Source organism: Petromyzon marinus, chromosome 46 (genome assembly GCF_048934315.1).
Source record: "Petromyzon marinus isolate PM22_M1 ecotype Great Lakes invasive population chromosome 46, UKy_Petmar_22M1.pri1.0, whole genome shotgun sequence".
Taxonomy (NCBI): domain Eukaryota; kingdom Metazoa; phylum Chordata; class Hyperoartia; order Petromyzontiformes; family Petromyzontidae; genus Petromyzon; species Petromyzon marinus.
Genome location: NC_133712.1, coordinates 7,870,091 through 7,889,064, shown reverse-complemented (window position 1 = coordinate 7,889,064; position 18,974 = coordinate 7,870,091). Strand labels below are relative to the sequence as shown.

At 44.6% G+C, this 18,974-nt stretch overlaps 1 protein-coding gene across 3 annotated transcripts in view; it reads left to right on the top strand.

Moving 5' to 3' along the window:
* The first annotated feature begins 2,420 nt into the window (after nt 1-2,420).
* The window catches only part of LOC116952276 (nicotinamide phosphoribosyltransferase-like), a 34,038-nt gene continuing 17,484 nt past the window's right edge, over nt 2,421-18,974 (top strand). The window contains exon 1 of one of the 3 annotated variants that reach the window (XM_076074145.1): nt 2,421-3,793. In XM_076074145.1, coding sequence (XP_075930260.1) covers nt 3,746-3,793 — 48 coding nt within the window. In that variant the 5' untranslated portion in view covers nt 2,421-3,745. The remainder of the gene's footprint in view (nt 3,794-18,974) is intronic. The other 2 variants (XM_032971478.2, XM_032971477.2) reach the window with 2 other exon arrangements.

The following is an 18,974-nucleotide window of genomic DNA, read 5'->3' as shown; positions in this document are numbered from 1 at the left end:
GATTTCCACATGATATGCCACTTTGTTGAGCTATCATTTGTGACCAGGTCACTTCTGTAAAAGAGCTATATAGCTCAGTGGACCTTACCTGGTCAAATAAAAAGTTTATATTCTTTGGGTCTTTCAGTAAAGCCACGTAGATAGAAAAAGAATAATAATAATAACAATATCATGACGTTTCAATCGCAACACAAACAATCGTCATCAGGTGAAAAAATATAGCGGGAGAGCTGCTGAGGCAGGAAAAATATATGGTGGGAGAGCTGCTAAGGCACGATATTATAAAGGTTTGAGATGGGTGTCACCCAAAGGTAAATGGGTGGGGCTAGAGATGAAATTTGCATGTAAATATAAGATCGGAGAGCTGAGCCATACCCACGGCAACGAAGCTGTGGGGGGTTGGCCATTGTATTGTGAGAGATTAGCATGTCAATGTAAGAAATTTGCATGTACATGTAAAATCGGAGAGAACTGGGCAGAAGCCACCACCACATCGAGGAAAACGAGCGACGGTCACTGTGATTTGCAGCATTCGTGACTGCAGGAATTACTCTTTAGTTGTTTCGGTAAAGTCACCTGGAAATAGAATAATAATTAAATAATAGCATACGACTTTCGATTGAAACACAAGCAATCATCATCAGGTACAAAAGAAAAAGAGAACACAAACCTAGTATTTTAGAAATATTATGCAATACAACACAGAGAGTCGGCTAACATAACAGTCAACACCCTACCTGGTTGATTACGTTTATCTAAAGATTGCTAAATTTGAGAGAGAGAGACAAAATTTCACGCAACTTATAATTTAGCAATCTTTGGAAGAACGTAATCAACCAGGCTATGCGTTAATTGTGTGTTGACCGACTCTCTGTGTTGCATTGCATTACATTTCCAAATTTTACTAAGTTTGTTTGATTAAGTGTGTTTTCTCTCTCTCTCTCTCTGTGTCATCGTGCTATATCATTTCCTGCAGTCACGAAAGCTCCAAATCTCTCACTGACATGCTAATTTCTCTACCCCCACCTCTCTCTCTCTCTCTCTGCCCCCCTCTCTCTCTATTTAAGGCCTCGACACAGAGGCGTCTCTCTGTGTGCCTATGTGTGTGTGTGTCTCTCTGTGTGTCTCTGTGTTATCTCCCTCTGCTTATGGGTCTATCTATGTGTCTTCGTGTCTGTGTTTTGTCTCTCTCTCAAATTTAGCAATCTTTGGAAGAACGTAATCAACCAGGTAGGGTGTTGACTGTTTTGTCAGCCGACTCTCTGTGTCGTATTGCATTGTAAGTTTACTAGATCTGTTTTCTCTTTCATTTGTACCTGATGATGATTGCTTGTGTTGCAATCGAAACGTCGTATGTTATTATTTATTTTATTTTTTCTTTCTACGTGACTTTACCGAAATAACCTAAGATTAACGGTAGCTATGTTCGTGAATGTAACTCAGAGAGTCGAAAATAACTGCTAACATAGGCAGGTAGGAAGGGAACATCACAGCCAGTTATGATCTAAACTGGTTAATAACGTCCTTGCTTCACAGTGGACGTTAGAGATCCCGTGCCGGCGACGTGGTCCAAATTTTTTAAAAAAGTTAAAATTGTTTCTAGACGGCAGAATTACTCAATTAGATTCGCACAGGGCAGCAACCATCGCCCCACCACCCCCAAACTGCGAAAACCTTCCAGGACCCTCCTGAAAAGTAGTCACGGCACTCGGTGAGGCTTCCTTGGATAAGCGAGCAATACAAACGTATGGGGACCTTTCATGCCAGTATCAAAATATAACAATCGGTTTTACCCTTTCTGGCAATAAAACAGGTGTTAGGATATTCATATTCTTGGTTCTTTCGGTAAAGTCACGTTGAAGGGAAACAATAAAATAATTAAATATATAAAACAACACAAGCAGTCATGATGACTGCTTGTGTTGCAGTCGAAACGTCGTGAGAATTTTATTGTTTTATTTATATTTTATTATTTTATTGTTTCCCTTCAACGTGACTTTACTGAAAGAACCAAGAAAATGAATCACTGCAGTGACGAAAGCTTTAAATCAAAATTTAGGTGTTAGGATGTTAAAACCCCAAACGTAATTTTCTTAAAGGAATTCTGTCTGCATTAACCACACGTACTTGTGCTCTGATAATTATATATATGGCATTGCTGTCTGGTCTAACACTTTGAGACTCAGCTCAAAAAAAATCTGTCTATGGTGTGGACCAATCAGTTTCAAAGACAATGCCATCTATTATCAGAGCACCTCAAGAATAGAGGGGTTTTTTGGGTCAGATCGCGTAAATATATAAATGTGTCGTTAAAACCCGCCACCACCCGACACAGCCAACTAGTAAGGTTTGTCACGTAAACAGAACGTGGCCAATTCGTCACTAGTACAGCAACACCGGTGTGTTGGAGAGCCAAGCCATAACATTTACAATCTGAGTACGACGTTTCGCCAGTAATTACAGCTAGCTTCATCAGGCGACAGCCAGATTTGTGGAGAAGTCCTCCTGTTTCGTTCCTTATATAGAGGAGGCGTAGATCTGGTGACCACGCTTCTGCGCTCTTGCGCCACGTGGGGGGAGGTGTTAATGAGTCAACGTACATGATGCATGCGCATTGTGCGAGCACCTCCAAATGAGCACGGTTGGCTACGTAGACGTTCGACATGCATACAAAATTCCATGTATGAAGGAGAGAGAGAGAGACGTGCATGGATGTATGATCTGTGGCAAAGGATTGTCAAGCAGTGCCCTCTAGCGGTGTTTGGTGGCAACTGTTTATTCCACATTACTACTCCCCTACCCTCGCCAAACCAGTCGCTCGAGACCTTCTCCAGATCGAATTCCTGCCGTAATCTCCCCTCCTCCTCCTCCTTCCCTCCTCCCCTCCTCCATCCCTCCTCCATCCCTCCAGCCCTCACATTCCTTTCACGTTACAGAGGCGGCTCGCACCCAGAAGCTCGTCACTGACACCTCATTGCCCGCCCCTTATAAATATCCTTTCCAGAGAGTTAGCCACAAAGGAGGTCGTCCACTCTGACTGCCGTTGCTGCTGCTGCTACCGAGTACAGAGCAACAAACCCTGTTGAACCCCGTGACATCAGCCTGCATATACACACATACACACACGTACCCACACACATACCCACACACACACGTACCCACACACATACCCACACACATACCCACACACGTACCTACACACGCACACCTACCCACACACGTGCCCACACACATACCCACATACACACAAGTACCCACACACATACCCACACACGTACCCACACACGTACCCACACACACATACTCACACACACATACACATACCCACACACACATACCCACACACGTGCCCAAACACATACCCACACACACACAAGTACCCACACACATACCCACACACGTACCCACACACACATACCCACACACACATACACATACCCACACACACGTACCCACACACACATACCTATCCACACACATACCCACACACGTACCCACACACATACCCACACACACACACACGTATCCACACACATACCCACACACACACGTACCCACACACACACACCTATCCACACACATACCCACACACATACCCACACACATACACACACACACACCTACCCACACACATACCCACACACGTACCCACACACATACCCACACACACATACCCACACACACCTATCCACACACGTACCCACACACACCTACCCACACACATACCCACACACATACCCTCGAGATGGACGGTGACGAGTTCAACATACTGCTGGCCACCGATTCATACAAGGTGAGGCAGTGTTACTAACATACTGCACACACACACGTGTACATATATGTGCGCGTGTAAAGCACGCGTGGGGAGCGGTGGCGCAGCGGTTAGCGCACCGGGTTTGATTCACGCACGCGGCCAACCACCGGCAGGTTGGCGATTATCTTAACCGGTCCTGGGCCTCCTCCCCTAGGTGGACTCGGCCCTAAATGAGTCCTGTACCCACTTGTAAACTTAATAGGTGCTCGCTAACAGCACTTTCCCCAACAGCTTGCTCGAGGCAACACGACGGGAGACGGGTTTGCACGAGTACATGTATTGTGTCTTTATCATGATGTTGATTTATATTCTGGTTATATATATAGGATGCACATGTCTTGGGGGTTGCATTACGTACAACTTGGGTGTATTGCCAGACTGGCCGCGATATGCAGCGATACGATATTTGTACAGTTCATACGATTGCCACGATATCGTTTTCCCACCGTCCCCATCCCATTGCATCCGCCGATGGCCCCACGTTGCGCCTGTGCTCTTATCTAATCCCGGAGCAAAAAGACAACTTTCTCAAAATCGAAACTTTAAAACCATTTTTGTATTTTACCAGGTAAGGCCCCACTGAGCTGTTTCGCTCTTGTTCAGAAGCGACCTCGCTATCACGAATGATAACCCAATGCAGTGGCTTATCGCGTGGAAATTTATAGTAGCAGTCAAAAACTCTAAACTAGTGGTTGTTCTTCACCTGGGGTGCATCACGAGACACGGCCACATTTTCTGTGTAAGGTAAATCATCAAAACACAAATTAAGCACGGACACGTAGTAAGTACAATTATTTTATTTTATAAAACCCTAGGTGTTTATACATTATTGTTATTTTAAAGATTGAGAACCAAAGCGGTGCAAGGCTGCAGTAAATGTCAAGAACCACGTCTCTAAATGTGGAGGGGGAACCAGAGGACCCAGAGAAAAATCCACGCGTCCACGGGGAGAGAGACACGTACAAATACTGGTCAAAGGTCAAAACAACGAGCCTACCTTTACCCTACCTTTTACCCTTACCCCATACAAATTACCCGATTACAGGGTAATTACTTGGGTACTACTACACATTAAAAAGGTTTACAACAGGTAAATGCGAGGTAGAGCGCTTTATTCATCTATAGAAGACTCCCGATGGTTGCAATTTTAAATGGAGGCCACGGACTGCACCACGGAGCTTTTAGCGAGCGGTAAACAAGGTAGTAGGTAAACAAGGTGTTTACGGTAAACAAGGTGTTTACGGTACACAAGGTGTTTATGGTAAACAAGGTGTTTACGGTAAACAAGGTGTTTACGGTAAACAAGGTGTGTACAGTACACAAGGTGTGTACGGTACACAAGGTGTTTACCGTAAACAAGGTGTTTACGGTAAACAAGGTGTTTACGGTAAACAAGGTGTGTATGGTAAACAAGGTGTTTACGGTAAACAAGGTGTTTACGGTAAACAAGGTGTGTACGGTAAACAAGGTGTTTACGGTAAACAAGGTGTTTACGGTAAACACCTTGTTTACCGTAAACAAGGTGTTTACGGTAAACAAGGTGTTTACGGTAAACAAGGTGTTTACGGTAAACAAGGTGTGTACGGTAAACAAGGTGTGTACGGTAAACAAGGTGTTTATGGTACACAAGGTGTTTACACGGTAAACAAGGTGTTTACGGTAAACAAGGTGTTTACGGTAAACAAGGTGTGTACGGTAAACAAGGTGTTTACACGGTAAACAAGGTGTTTACGGTAAACAAGGTGTTTACGTACACAAGGTGTTTACGGTAAACAAGGTGTTTACGGTAAACAAGGTGTGTACGGTAACAAGGTGTTTACGGTAAACAAGGTGTGTACGGTAAACAAGGTGTGTACGGTAAACAAGGTGTTTACGGTACACAAGGTGTTTACGGTACACAAGGTGTTTACGGTAAACAAGGTATTTATGGTAAACAAGGTTTTACCGGGTAATACTTCGTGCTACCTTTACCCTACCCTTTGCCCTTGTACCCGGTAAAAAGGGTAAATTACCTTACCTTGCCGAGGCCTAGAGACATGCAAACTCCACGACCTCCTGTATACCAGGCGAGGTAGTTAACATCTCCTAGCCACTGCCGTGCCTGATGCAAGTTCTGCACAGTTCACCCAACAACATATAGAGAACGTATGCACGAGCATGGTGATCCAGATATCTTAATTAATTGACCCCGAACATATTTCTTCCTTTGAATATTCATTTCTGTTCCAAATAAACCTTACTTAAACATTACGTTTTAGAGAATGAATTGAGGGCCACAAGACCACCCTGTGTACATAATGGTTGCGACTTCACAACCTTGCCATCAAATCAGTGCTGTAATTGTCCACTGAGGTGGTTGAGCCAGACGATTGCGGCCGGAGGAGCGGAGCGGATCGCCGTGGTGATTCCGCTTTTGCTCGGGCGGTGGTGGCTTCTTTTGGCACTGTTCTATGTGCGATGTAGAAACACATGGACCTTATAGTGGCACCCCGGGGTAACATAGTACCCCGGCTCTCGCATAATGTCCACGATGCAGTCATTTGTAGTCTGTTGATGGTCGGCGATGCGGCGATCGACTCATCTCGCGGAGTTAAGTGTACACCCCCGGGATCATATACACACGTACATGGGCAGCGGTAGTGTAGTAGCGGTGAGCGCACTGCGCTACGAACCCGGCGACCCGAGTTCGACTGCCGCTCACGGCCAACACCCAGTGACATTTATCTGAACTGGTCCTGGGCCTCCCCTAGGTCGACTCAGCCTCCAATTAGTACCTGGTGAGGTGTTTACAAACATCGCCACTGGGGAGACAAAGGCGGTCGGGCGTGGTGCTGGCCACCCACCCCCTCGTGTAGCGCTCTGGCCTTCATAGGTGCTACTCGCTAAAAGCACTTGCCCCAACAGTCTGTGCAGGCTATACGGGGGATCTTTGTACAGCAAGTGGACCCGTCCCAATCCGTTTAAGTCTGCAACTTTGCTTGAGGCGTGGGGTGTGCTCCGGTTTCCTCCCACACGTGTAGAGCAAAAATAATCATAATATTAAACACAACTCGTCGTTAATAGGCTAAAAACATCTTGCAACTTAACACTCAATGTAGCGGCAAGACCCTCCTGAAAACCAATCCTACTACTTGGTGTGCCTCTCCTGTATAAAGAAGTCAATGTTATTATTTGTGAACCGAGCCATTGAGTCGTTACACATTCCACGGTGCTGTTAGGGGTGGTGATCACATTCAGCGCACACTGACCGGGGAGATTTTAATGTTCCATTTGTATATCATGTATGTATGTATCAAGGCCGTAATTATAATATATATTGGGGGGGGGGGCACATCCCCCCGCAATTATAAAAATATGCTCAAAATGTCCCCCCCACTGGGTCAAATTTAACATCTCTTAATGTTCGACGGCTTGTGCATTAGATCTTATTTATTCACGTTGTACTTACAAAAAAATCTGCAGACAACCTGCTGGATCTCCTCTTTGTTTCGAAGAACAAATGTGACCAAAGGCCTTCGTTTATTTACCAGCTTCACATTCCCTATAGCCGTACAAATACTGGAGGAAGGGCCTTATCTGTTGATGCCCCCAGGGTCTGGAATGATATCGCCAATAAACTGCAACTTGGATCACTACCTGCGAGATCTTCACTCAAAACTGCTCTAGAGGAGTTGTACGCCCCTAGCTGCCACTGCTATTCAGTGGCCTGAAATCAAATGTTTCGCTCCGGATGGCCGCTGCAATGTATGATCTTGTATTTTGATTATAGTGTGCTGATCTTTAAAGGTGCATTGAAAATTTTTGATACTCCTACTGATACTCCTGCTGTTATGGAGTGACTCATGCAGCCAGCTGTGGCTGCAAAGTTTGATAGTACATGTTATGTGTATCGTTTATTGTAAAATTTCAATCACAGTTCCTATGATCACTGTTTAATTGCTTTTATAGATTTATTTTGCTGATTTCGAAAACGTTTTGGTTTAGCCATATTTGTTGTTGTACAGAGTTAGACTGATAACTTTATTCTAAATTGTCTTATGGTTGTTATTGTTTGACTTGCATCCCACTGGGATTTTTGCACACAGCATTGATATACGGTGCTTTTTCTGGAAGACTTTGCTATTTTCCTGGATTTTTCTGTTTGCGCGTAGTCACTTTAAGATGTTTTCTTGTTCATGTTTTTGTTTGTTGCAGTTGCACCCGATTCAAGAGCCGAATGGCTCACAGGCTATGCCAAATAAATGAAACTGAAACTGAATATATTGCTATAAACAATATATTTTTTAAATTGCTATGCTATGCAAATAAAAACAACAATTTGATAAACCTTGGCCACAATATCTGGACTTGTCTTCATATAACAATTCATATATTTCTGTTTATATGATTGTGGTTATGGTTGTACTTTATTAATCTCTAATATCTGCCATTACATACAATGAAACAAGAAAATAAAAAAACAGAGCAATGTAATACAATATACACTATTAGACATTATTGTAAAAAATAAATAAAAAGTCCATCCCATGTGTTAGTGAATTTTTTATATTTTAGGCAGGAAATTCGCTTTCAAATGTAGATATTTTCCTGGGGGGGACCTCTAGACCCCCTGGAAGATATTCCCCCCCCCCCAATGTTGACTCCATGGCTACGGCCTTGGTATGTATGCGTGTATGTTGAACTTCTTCGCACCGTACGTACCCAGCCGTGCTAATCGCAGGACAACAAACAGAACACTAAAAGCAGTTCAAAAGAATTGCGTTTTCAATCAAGATTTAAAAGTGCAATCTAGATCACCACCATGTACAACCCGTATCTGCTGCTGTGGTTTGTGGAGTGGATGAGGCTGAGCGGTTTAGCGGGCCCCATGAGCTTCACGCTGCAAGATCACAGACCGGGCGATCTTCTGCGAAGTCGGGGGCAACTGAACGAGACAGGGAGTTCGTGACTTCTTGTGAACTCTACTCGGCTTTCCAAGCAACAGCAGCATCATCATCAGAGTAGAAAGGCTCTTATTAGCACGTTACTATTTGATTCACTAAATAAATAAGTAATGATCTCAACAATGAAATAATTTCATCAAATCAAAAGGACTCATTGGGAATAGCGTGTTTCCTGAACGCCTGTCTCTACAATTACAGCCCTTGATCAATACACTGCTGGATTAACGTCTTTCCACGCTGTGTTACGGGGGGGGGGGGGGGGGATTGGTTGACCATACTTCACCACGCTGATCAGTGCGGATTTGATGCTTAGCTGTGGGCCGTAAATCTAACTCAGGTCACCGGACTCAGAGCACGATGTACTCACGACTGCGCCACTGGTCACCCTGCAGTGCAAGTACAATGATTTAATAGAGCGCAGCAAGAGCGTTCGTAAAAATAATCTTCATCATAACACCTGTACGTGTGTTGTGTCCATCATCATAACACCTGTACGTGTGTTGTGTCCTTCATCATAACACCTGTACGTGTGCTGTGTCCTTCATAGCACCTGTACGTGTGTTGTGTCCTTCATCATAACACCTGTATGTGTGTTGTGTCCTTCATCATAACACCTGTACGTGTGTTGTGTCCTTCATAGCACCTGTATGTGTGTTGTGTCCTTCATCATAACACCTGTACGTGTGCTGTGTTCTTCATAGCACCTGTACGTGTGTTGTGTCCTTCATCATAACACCTGTATGTGTGTTGTGTCCTTCATCATAACACCTGTACGTGTGTTGTGTCCTTCATCATAACACCTGTATGTGTGTTGTGTCCTTCATCATAACACCTGTACGTGTGTTGTGTCCTTCATCATAACACCTGTACGTGTGTTGTGTCCTTCATCATAACACCTGTACGTGTGTTGTGTCCTTCATCATAACGCCTGTATGTGTTGTGTCCTTCATCATAACACCTGTATGTGTGTTGTGTCCTTCATCATAACACCTGTACGTGTGTTGTGTCCTTCATAGCACCTGTATGTGTGTTGTGTCCTTCATAGCACCTGTATGTGTGTTGTGTCCTTCATAGCACCTGTATGTGTGTTGTGTCCTTCATCATAACACCTGTATGTGTACTGTGTCCTTTATAGCACCTGTACGTGTGTTGTGTCCTTCATCATAACACCTGTACGTGTGTTGTGTCCTTCATCATAACACCTGTACGTGTGTTGTGTCCTTCATCATAACACCTGTACGTGTGTTGTGTCCATCATCATAACACCTGTACGTGTGTTGTGTCCTTCATCATATCACCTGTACGTGTGTTGTGTCCTTCATCATAACACCTGTATGTGTGTTGTGTCCTTCATCATAACACCTTTATGTGTGTTGTGTCCTTCATCATAGCACCTGTATGTGTGTTGTGTCCTTCATCATAACACCTGTACGTGTGTTGTGTCCTTCATCATAACACCTGTACGTGTGCTGTGTCCTTCATCATAACACCTGTACGTGTGTTGTGCCCTTCATCATAACACCTGTACGTGTGTTGTGTCCTTCATCATAACACCTGTGTGTGTTGTGTCCTTCATCATAACACCTGTATGTGTGTTGTGTCCTTCATCATAACACCTGTACGTGTGTTGTGTCCTTCATCATAACACCTGTACGTGTGTTGTGTCCTTCATCATAGCACCTGTACGTGTGTTGTGTCCTTCATCATAGCACCTGTACGTGTGTTGTGTCCTTCATCATAACACCTGTACGTGTGTTGTGTCCTTCATCATAACACCTGTGTGTGTTGTGTCCTTCATCATAACACCTGTATGTGTGTTGTGTCCCTCATCATAACACCTGTACGTGTGTTGTGTCCTTCATCATAACACCTGTACGTGTGTTGTGTCCATCATAACACCTGTACGTGTGTTGTGTCCTTCATCATAGCGCCTGTACGTGTGTTGTGCCCTTCATCATAACACCTGTGTGTGTGTTGTGTCCTTCATCATAACACCTGTATGTGTGTTGTGTCCTTCATCATAACACCTGTATGTGTGTTGTGTCCTTCATCATAACACCTGTATGTGTGTTGTGTCCTTCATCATAACACCTGTACGTGTGTTGTGTCCTTCATCATAACACCTGTACGTGTGCTGTGTCCTTCATCATAACACCTGTACGTGTGTTGTGCCCTTCATCATAACACCTGTACGTGTGTTGTGTCCTTCATCATAACATCTGTGTGTGTGTTGTGTCCTTCATCATAACACCTGTATGTGTGTTGTGTCCTTCATCATAACACCTGTGTGTGTTGTGTCCTTCATCATAACACCTGTATGTGTGTTGTGTCCTTCATCATAACACCTGTATGTGTGTTGTGTCCTTCATCATAACACTTGTACGTGTGTTGTGTCCTTCATCATAACACCTGTACGTGTGCTGTGTCCTTCATCATAACACCTGTACGTGTGTTGTGTCCATCATAACACCTGTACGTGTGTTGTGTCCTTCATCATAGCGCCTGTGTGTGTGTTGTGTCCTTCATCATAACACCTGTATGTGTGTTGTGTCCTTCATCATAACACCTGTATGTGTGTTGTATCCTTCATCATAACACCTGTACGTGTGTTGTGTCCTTCATCATAACACCTGTACGTGTGTTGTGTCCTTCATCATAACACCTGTACGTGTGTTGTGTCCTTCATCATAGCACCTGTATGTGTGTTGTGTCCTTCATCATAACACCTGTACGTGTGTTGTGTCCTTCATCATAACACCTGCACGTGTGTTGTGTCCTTCATCATAACACCTGTATGTGTGTTGTGTCCTTCATCATAACACCTGTACGTGTGTTGTGTCCTTCATCATAGCACCTGTATGTGTGTTGTGTCCTTCATCATAACACCTGTACGTGTGTTGTGTCCTTCATCATAACACCTGTACATGTGTTGTGTCCTTCATCATAACACCTGTACGTGTGTTGTGTCCTTCATCATAACACCTGTACGTGTGTTGTGTCCTTCATCATAACACCTGTACGTGTGTTGTGTCCTTCATCATAACACCTGTACGTGTGTTGTGTCCTTCATCATAACACCTGTACGTGTGCTGTGTCCTTCATCATAACACCTGTACGTGTGTTGTGTCCTTCATCATAACACCTGTACGTGTGTTGTGTCCTTCATCATAGCACATTTTGTACTTTTGCACCACTGCTAATGAATGCAGCAGCATGACCGAATGTTTTGTACTTGTGTTGGAAATTTTCTCCCAAATGTATTATGGCACAACACCTATGAAAGTAGACTGACAAAGCTGCCCGACTTTTTGCGGTGATTGGGGGAACATTTGTTGAAAGTGCCTGTCTTATTTCACAGTTTTCACTACAGTATCTACTACAGTATCTGCACATGAACTTACATCGGTCGATGCGTTAATCGTGGACCTTACACAGTACGATATTCCACTCATTGCCACATCCCTAGTAATGAATACGCGACGACGATGGCCCAGTGTTTACTACCGTCGGCGGAAACTTTAAACGGGTTCAATCCAACAGCGCACGCAAATAAAACACCGAATGGGCAAGAGGCACTCATCCGCCTGTGCGCATTGTGTCAAAACCAAAATGCAGTTGCTGAAGAACTGCATCATGACCGCTGTTTGTTAACCCGAGATGTTAACTCCCTCGCCTGGTATACAGGAGGTCGTGGGTTTGATCCCGACCCTGACGCCTGCTGCTGTATATTTGGAGTTTGCATGTCTCTCTCTCCCCGTGGTCGCGTGGATTTTTCTCCAGGTCCTCCGGTTTTCCCCTCCACATTTAGAATCAACATCACGTGTGTTCAAGAGTATTGGTCTGCTATGCATTGCCTACGTGACGACGATAAGCCACTTCGTTGAGCTATCATTTGTGATGGCCAGGTCGCTTCTGAACAAGAGGCACACCGCTCAGTGGGCCTTACACCTGGGACAATAGAAACAGTTTAGCTTGGTTTAAAAATAAGATGAAAACAGTTTCGTTTTCAGTTCAAGGTGAATTCGAGCGAATTTGACCGCTGCTTACAGCGACAAAATGCGAGCTTAGTTTATCGACGGAAGCCCTTGTTGCTGTTGCCAGTATCAAGATCCTGAACTTCGTGTGCCCTAATTGAAACCAGACTTGCTGTGGTCTCTCCCCACACACGCTCGTGTTGTTGTTGTTATTGATGATGATGTTGCGGTACAGTGGTTGTCATTCATTTGCCCTTTAGCCATGCGCCAACATGGTAAGGACAAGGCGCACTGTGCCAAACATGCCGTTATCGTTTTGTTACTGTACATCACGGTTGCTAAGCACCGAGGCCAGAAGGCCCAAAACGCACAATTTAAGAGTTGTAATGGATAGAAGAAAATAGTCAATACGTTTCTTGAATTAAGAAAGGTTATTATTATAACAAGTATTGAAAAATAAGAATAGTTGTTTGACCTTTTATGGCAATAAAACAGTTGTTAAAATGTTAATTTTTTATACTGGCAAAAAGGCCCCATAGATATGGTGAAGAGGTTTGCAAAAGGGACAATGGAAGGGAATTTCCAAGGAGTGCAGTGCGTGGGAAGAAGCAAAAAGAGCTGTGATGTGACATGCAGTGTGGTGAGTGGTAGAGTGGGTGAGTTGTTGTGATCTGCAGTGTGGTGAGTGGGTGAATGGGTGAGTGGGTGAGTTGTTGTGACCTGCAGTGTGGTGAGTGGCTGAGTGAGTGGGTGGGTGTTGTTGTAACCTGCAGTGTGGTGAGTGGCTGAGTGAGTGAGTGGGTGAGTGTTGTTGTGACCTGCAGTATGATGAATGGTAGAGTGGGTGAATGGGTGAGTTGTTGTGACCTGCAGTGTGGTGAGTGGCTGAGTGGGTGAATGGGTGAGTGTTGTTGTGACCTGCAGTATGGTGAATGGTAGAGTGGGTGAATGGGTGAGTTGTTGTGACCTGCAATATGGTGAATGGTAGAGTGAGTGAATGGGTGAGTGAGTTGTTGTGACCTGCAGTATGGTGAATGGTAGAGTGGGTGAATGGGTGAGTGAGTTGTGATCTGCAGTGTGGTGAGTGGTTGAGTGGGTGAGTGGTCGAGTCAGTGAATGGTAGAGTTAGTGAATGGGTGAGTGATTTGTTGTGATCTGCAGTGTGGTGAGTGACTGAGTGAGTAAGTGATGTGATCTGCAGTGTGGTGAGTGGTTGAGTGAGTGAGTGAGTGGTCGAGTCAGTGAATGGTAGAGTGAGTGAATGGGTGAGTGAGTTGTTGTGACCTGCAGTGTGGTGAGTGGCTGAGTGAGTGAGTGGGCGAGTGTTGTTGTAACCTGCAGTGTGGTGAGTGGCTTGAGTGAGTAAGTGAATGGTAGAGTGAGTGAATGGGTGAGTGAGTTGTTGTGACTTGCAGTATGGTGAATGGTAGAGGGGGTGAATGAGTGAGTGAGTTGTTGTGACCTGCAGTGTGGTGAGTGATTGAGTGGGTGAGTGTTGTTGTAACCTGCAGTATGGTGAGTGGTAGAGTGGGTGAATGGATGAGTGAGTTGTTGTGACCTGCAGTGTGGTGAGTGGTTGAGTGAGTGAGTGAGTGGTCGAGTCAGTGAATGGTAGAGTGAGTGAATGGGTGAGTGTTGTTGTGACCTGCAGTGTGGTGAGTGGCTTGAGTGAGTGAATGGGCGAGTCAGTGAATGGGCGAGTCAGTGAATGGGTGAGTGAGTTGTTGTGACCTACAGTGTGGTGGTTTAACATAGCGTGGATGAGACAATAGTCTGTGTCTGGTAGACCAAGTCCTTAAAATTCGTGGAGAAAGCCATACGATTGAAGTTCACGGGATCAGCAACCATGGTAGTAGCGATATGAGTGATCAGGAGACGACTGACCCCCCATTGAGCGAGTGACTGGCGTGGATCTGAGAGTGTTGAATCGTCAGTCACATTGTCCACAAGATATATATTGCGCCCCATTTGGCCTGAACATTGTTTGACCATGTGTGTGTGTTTGAAGTTCGTATTGATACAACAGTTTAATAATTTACAATTGCGTATAACGTATTCAGCATAATAAATGGATACAACTTCATTTAATCAATCAAAGCGTGGGTATTCCCATCTACTGGACGTCTATGACCCCTACTGGACATCTGTGAAAAAAAAGCTTTGTAGCTCATCGGATTTTTCCGGTATAAATGCATAATTCTGATTCCTTGTTCCAACACGTCTGGCCAGTGTGAAAAAGTAGGCCAAATATTCCTCGAGAGAAGCCCTCTCTCTAGCTCCAGAAAGCTTCTCTCCAGACTGCCGTAAACCAGAGACGGCCTGTTTTGGTAAAATTAGAGTCAGTGGAGATATTGGCGATACACCAGTGGAGCATAACACACCGGTCCTCATAAATCAGTCTAACAATCTAAATTCGAATCAGCAAATCTGTTTATCAGTCTTTAATTGACCCTTTCACCAAGTTGGATGCAGTTTTAAGGTTTTTTTCTGTCTACTAAGATTTGCAACAACAAAAAAGGTCAACATTGACCATTGATTTGGGTCTGTGGAATCGAGGAACCCTTCGACCAAGTCTAGCGCACGAGGAGTCGAATCTCGCTGCCTTTGAAACACGGAGCAGCTAATCGTCATCAGGCCGGTTGCTGCTATATGGCAACAGACCGTGAAGCTTCATGTTCAGCCGCTTGTAATGTTTTGTCTTCCGACTGCTTCGACACCACGAGAACTGATTTTGACGAAAACCTCGCGAGATTTTCTGACCGTGGTTGTGAATTACGGGAAAATAAATGAATATTGTGAAAAAAACGACATATTATTTTTATATACCGCGCACCACATGTGTACCGCCAATACGTTCAAATGTTAAATGAGCAGGAAAAATGGAGAGAGAGACACGCGAGAGTGAGCACTGGCAGAGCACGTGCATGGCCGAGGAATCCAACATAACGGGTCATCGCCAATTCCCCGTGCAACACATGCACAGGGCAGCAACTGCTTGGGTAACTCTGCTTGGCTGCCATGTGCTGGCTTGCCGGGAGAAAGCGCGAGCTGACGCACGTGCGTGCTACTGACGCACGTGCCGGGAGCCCGTGACGACAGGGATGGCCTCGCGCCTGGTGGGTGTTGCGTTACTCAGCGCCCAGAGGTCACAGATGAGACTGCACACCCCGCCACAGGCTTCTGTTTACTACTATAATGAGCCAAGAATGTCTGTGTGTCCCGCGCGTGACGTCACTCCACGTGAACCAGCCCCCCTCAATAATAATCATGAACAGGTGATGTCCTCCACATGGACCCCCCCCCCCTCATTAATAATCATGAGCGGGTGACTTCACTCCACATGGGGGGGGGGGGGGGGCGAGGCGCCTTCTCCCCCCTCCTCAGCGTCAACTTATAACCCTCACTACAAAGGTAGAACCCTCACATCACGCGATCTCCGTAACGCTATTGAGACATAGAAGTAAAAAGGACGTCATGATGAACGAGGGATTATAACCTTTAAATGAAATAAGTCTGTGTCACCGCGGCCTTACAAAATGCACACGAATGGATGCAATGAATATCACGTCACGGTCTGCTTTTCGCTTGCAAGTTTCATATTTACTGCAATACACCCGTCCTTGGACGGGTAAAAAGCTAGTTATAAAATCTCGGCGTTCCATTTGTCTGTTAACTAAATTATCAGAGCCTTTCAGAAGGCCTGAATCTAAAAGTTATATAAAGTGGACCCCCCCACCAGATGTGGGGGTGAAAAGTTGGTCCAACAGGTTTACAAAAGTTGTCGACATCCCCCCAATTTTGTTTCACTCCCCATCCCCCCCTAAAATATAGTCAGTAGTATTTACAATAGAGTCGGTAGCATTTACAATAGAGTCGGTAGTATTTACAATAGAGTCGGTAGTATTTACAATAGAGTCAGTAGTATCTACAATAGAGTCAGTAGTATTTACAATAGAGTCGGTAGTATCTACAATAGAGTCAGTAGTATCTACAATAGAGTCAGTAGTATCTACAATAGAGTCGGTAGTATTTACAATAGAGTCAGTAGTATCTACAATAGAGTCAGTAGTATCTACAATAGAGTCGGTAGTATCTACAATAGAGTCGGTAGTATCTACAATAGAGTCGGTAGTATCTACAATAGAGTCAGTAGTATCTACAATAGAGTCGGTAGTATCTACAATAGAGTCGGTAGTATCTACAATAGAGTCGGTAGTATCTACAATAGAGTCGGTAGATTTTTACAATAGAGTCGGTAGTATCTACAATAGAGTCGGTAGTATCTACAATAGAGTCAGTAGTATTTACAATAGAGTCGGTAGTATCTACAATAGAGTCGGTAGTATCTATAATAGAGTCAGTAGTATTTACAATAGAGTCGGTAGTATCTACAATAGAGTCGGTAGTATCTACAATAGAGTCGGTAGTATCTACAATAGAGTCGGTAGTATTTACAATAGAGTCGGTAGTATCTACAATAGAGTCGGTAGTATCTACAATAGAGTCAGTAGGATTTACAATAGAGTCGGTAGTATCTACAATAGAGTCGGTAGTATCTACAATAGAGTCAGTAGTATTTACAATAGAGTCGGTAGTATCTATAATAGAGTCGGTAGTATTTACAATAGAGTCGGTAGTATCTACAATAGAGTAGGTAGTATCTACAATAGAGTCAGTAGTATTTACAATAGAGTCGGTAGTATCTACAATAGAGTCGGTAGTATCTATAATAGAGTCAGTAGTATTTACAATAGAGTCGGTAGTATCTACAATAGAGTCGGTAGTATCTACAATAGAGTCGGTAGCATCTACAATAGAGTCGGTAGTATTTACAATAGAGTCGGTAGTATCTACAATAGAGTCGGTAGTATCTACAATAGAGTCAGTAGTATTTACAATAGAGTCGGTAGTATCTACAATAGAGTCGGTAGTATCTATAATAGAGTCAGTAGTATTTACAATAGAGTCGGTAGTATCTACAATAGAGTCGGTAGTATCTACAATAGAGTCGGTAGCATCTACAATAGAGTCGGTAGTATTTACAATAGAGTCGGTAGTATCTACAATAGAGTCGGTAGTATCTACAATAGAGTCAGTAGTATTTACAATAGAGTCGGTAGTATCTATAATAGAGTCAGTAGTATTTACAATAGAGTCAGTAGTATCTACAATAGAGTCGGTAGTATCTGCACACATGAGGGGTGGGCGGGTGGACGAAGAGGACATCAGTGGTGGCGACAGGTGAGAAGTCCTCCACAGGAGCTAGAATAAGGCGGCCTGCGGGGGGCTTCCCGTGTAACAAAACTGTGCGTGCCTGCGTCTTAAGAGTCATTTTCGTCACTCCACTGCTGGACGAGTGCCTCTGCACGGCTCGTCAGTGCCGGGTGGTGAGCCGGGGGGGAGGGAGGAAAGCAGAGAAGTTCGGATGTCACGCGCCACTGATGTTAGCCGTGAGAGCTCAAGAGGCCAGGCCGAGTCTGATTACGCACGAGGGGGGACCTGGTGTCGCCCAAATGGGCGCAGCAAAAAAGCAATAAAAATTAGAACAAAAGTCAAAAGCAAAAAAACTGCATCACATGACGAGGAATGGAAATTGTTGCAATGAACACAATTCTCTGCAGCACAAATCAGCCCGGGCGGATTTACCTTCCAGATTGACCACAGTGAAAGTTACAAAACTAAGCTGCGGAATCCGTCTGAGTCATGGTTAGACTCCTGCAACGATCCCCTCTTTGGAACCTAAAAAAAAAAGAAAACTTAAAAGTTTTAAAGTTCTCGCACTCCCGAGGATCCGGAACAAACCTTGGCTCGAGTCGTCGCCTGGTCACCAACGGCGACCGCCAACTCGGCCACTGCTAGAGCCGGTTTGCCAGTACGGTGCAGAATCCAGGACGTTAACAACATTTCGGCCCTTCCGACAGCTCAACGAGAAACCGTCACACCCCAGGTCCATCATGAGCTGAAGGTTCACATCGCCGGCCTAGCTGGAAACCCGCTCAGCCAAGGTCTACCGCCAAACGTTCTAATCGGAGGTGCGGGAGGAAAGGACAACAAACTGAACACAAAAAGCAGATTTAACGAAATGAATTTTCAATGTAGATAATTTAAAAGTGCATACCTCCAGTGGCCTAATATCGGAAGGAAGAGCATTCCAGACGGCTGCAGAAGCGCATCCGATAGCACGCGATGCGGTGACCACCTATCGGGCGGGCAGCGCACCGTGACCACGGCTCCTTCCAAGAT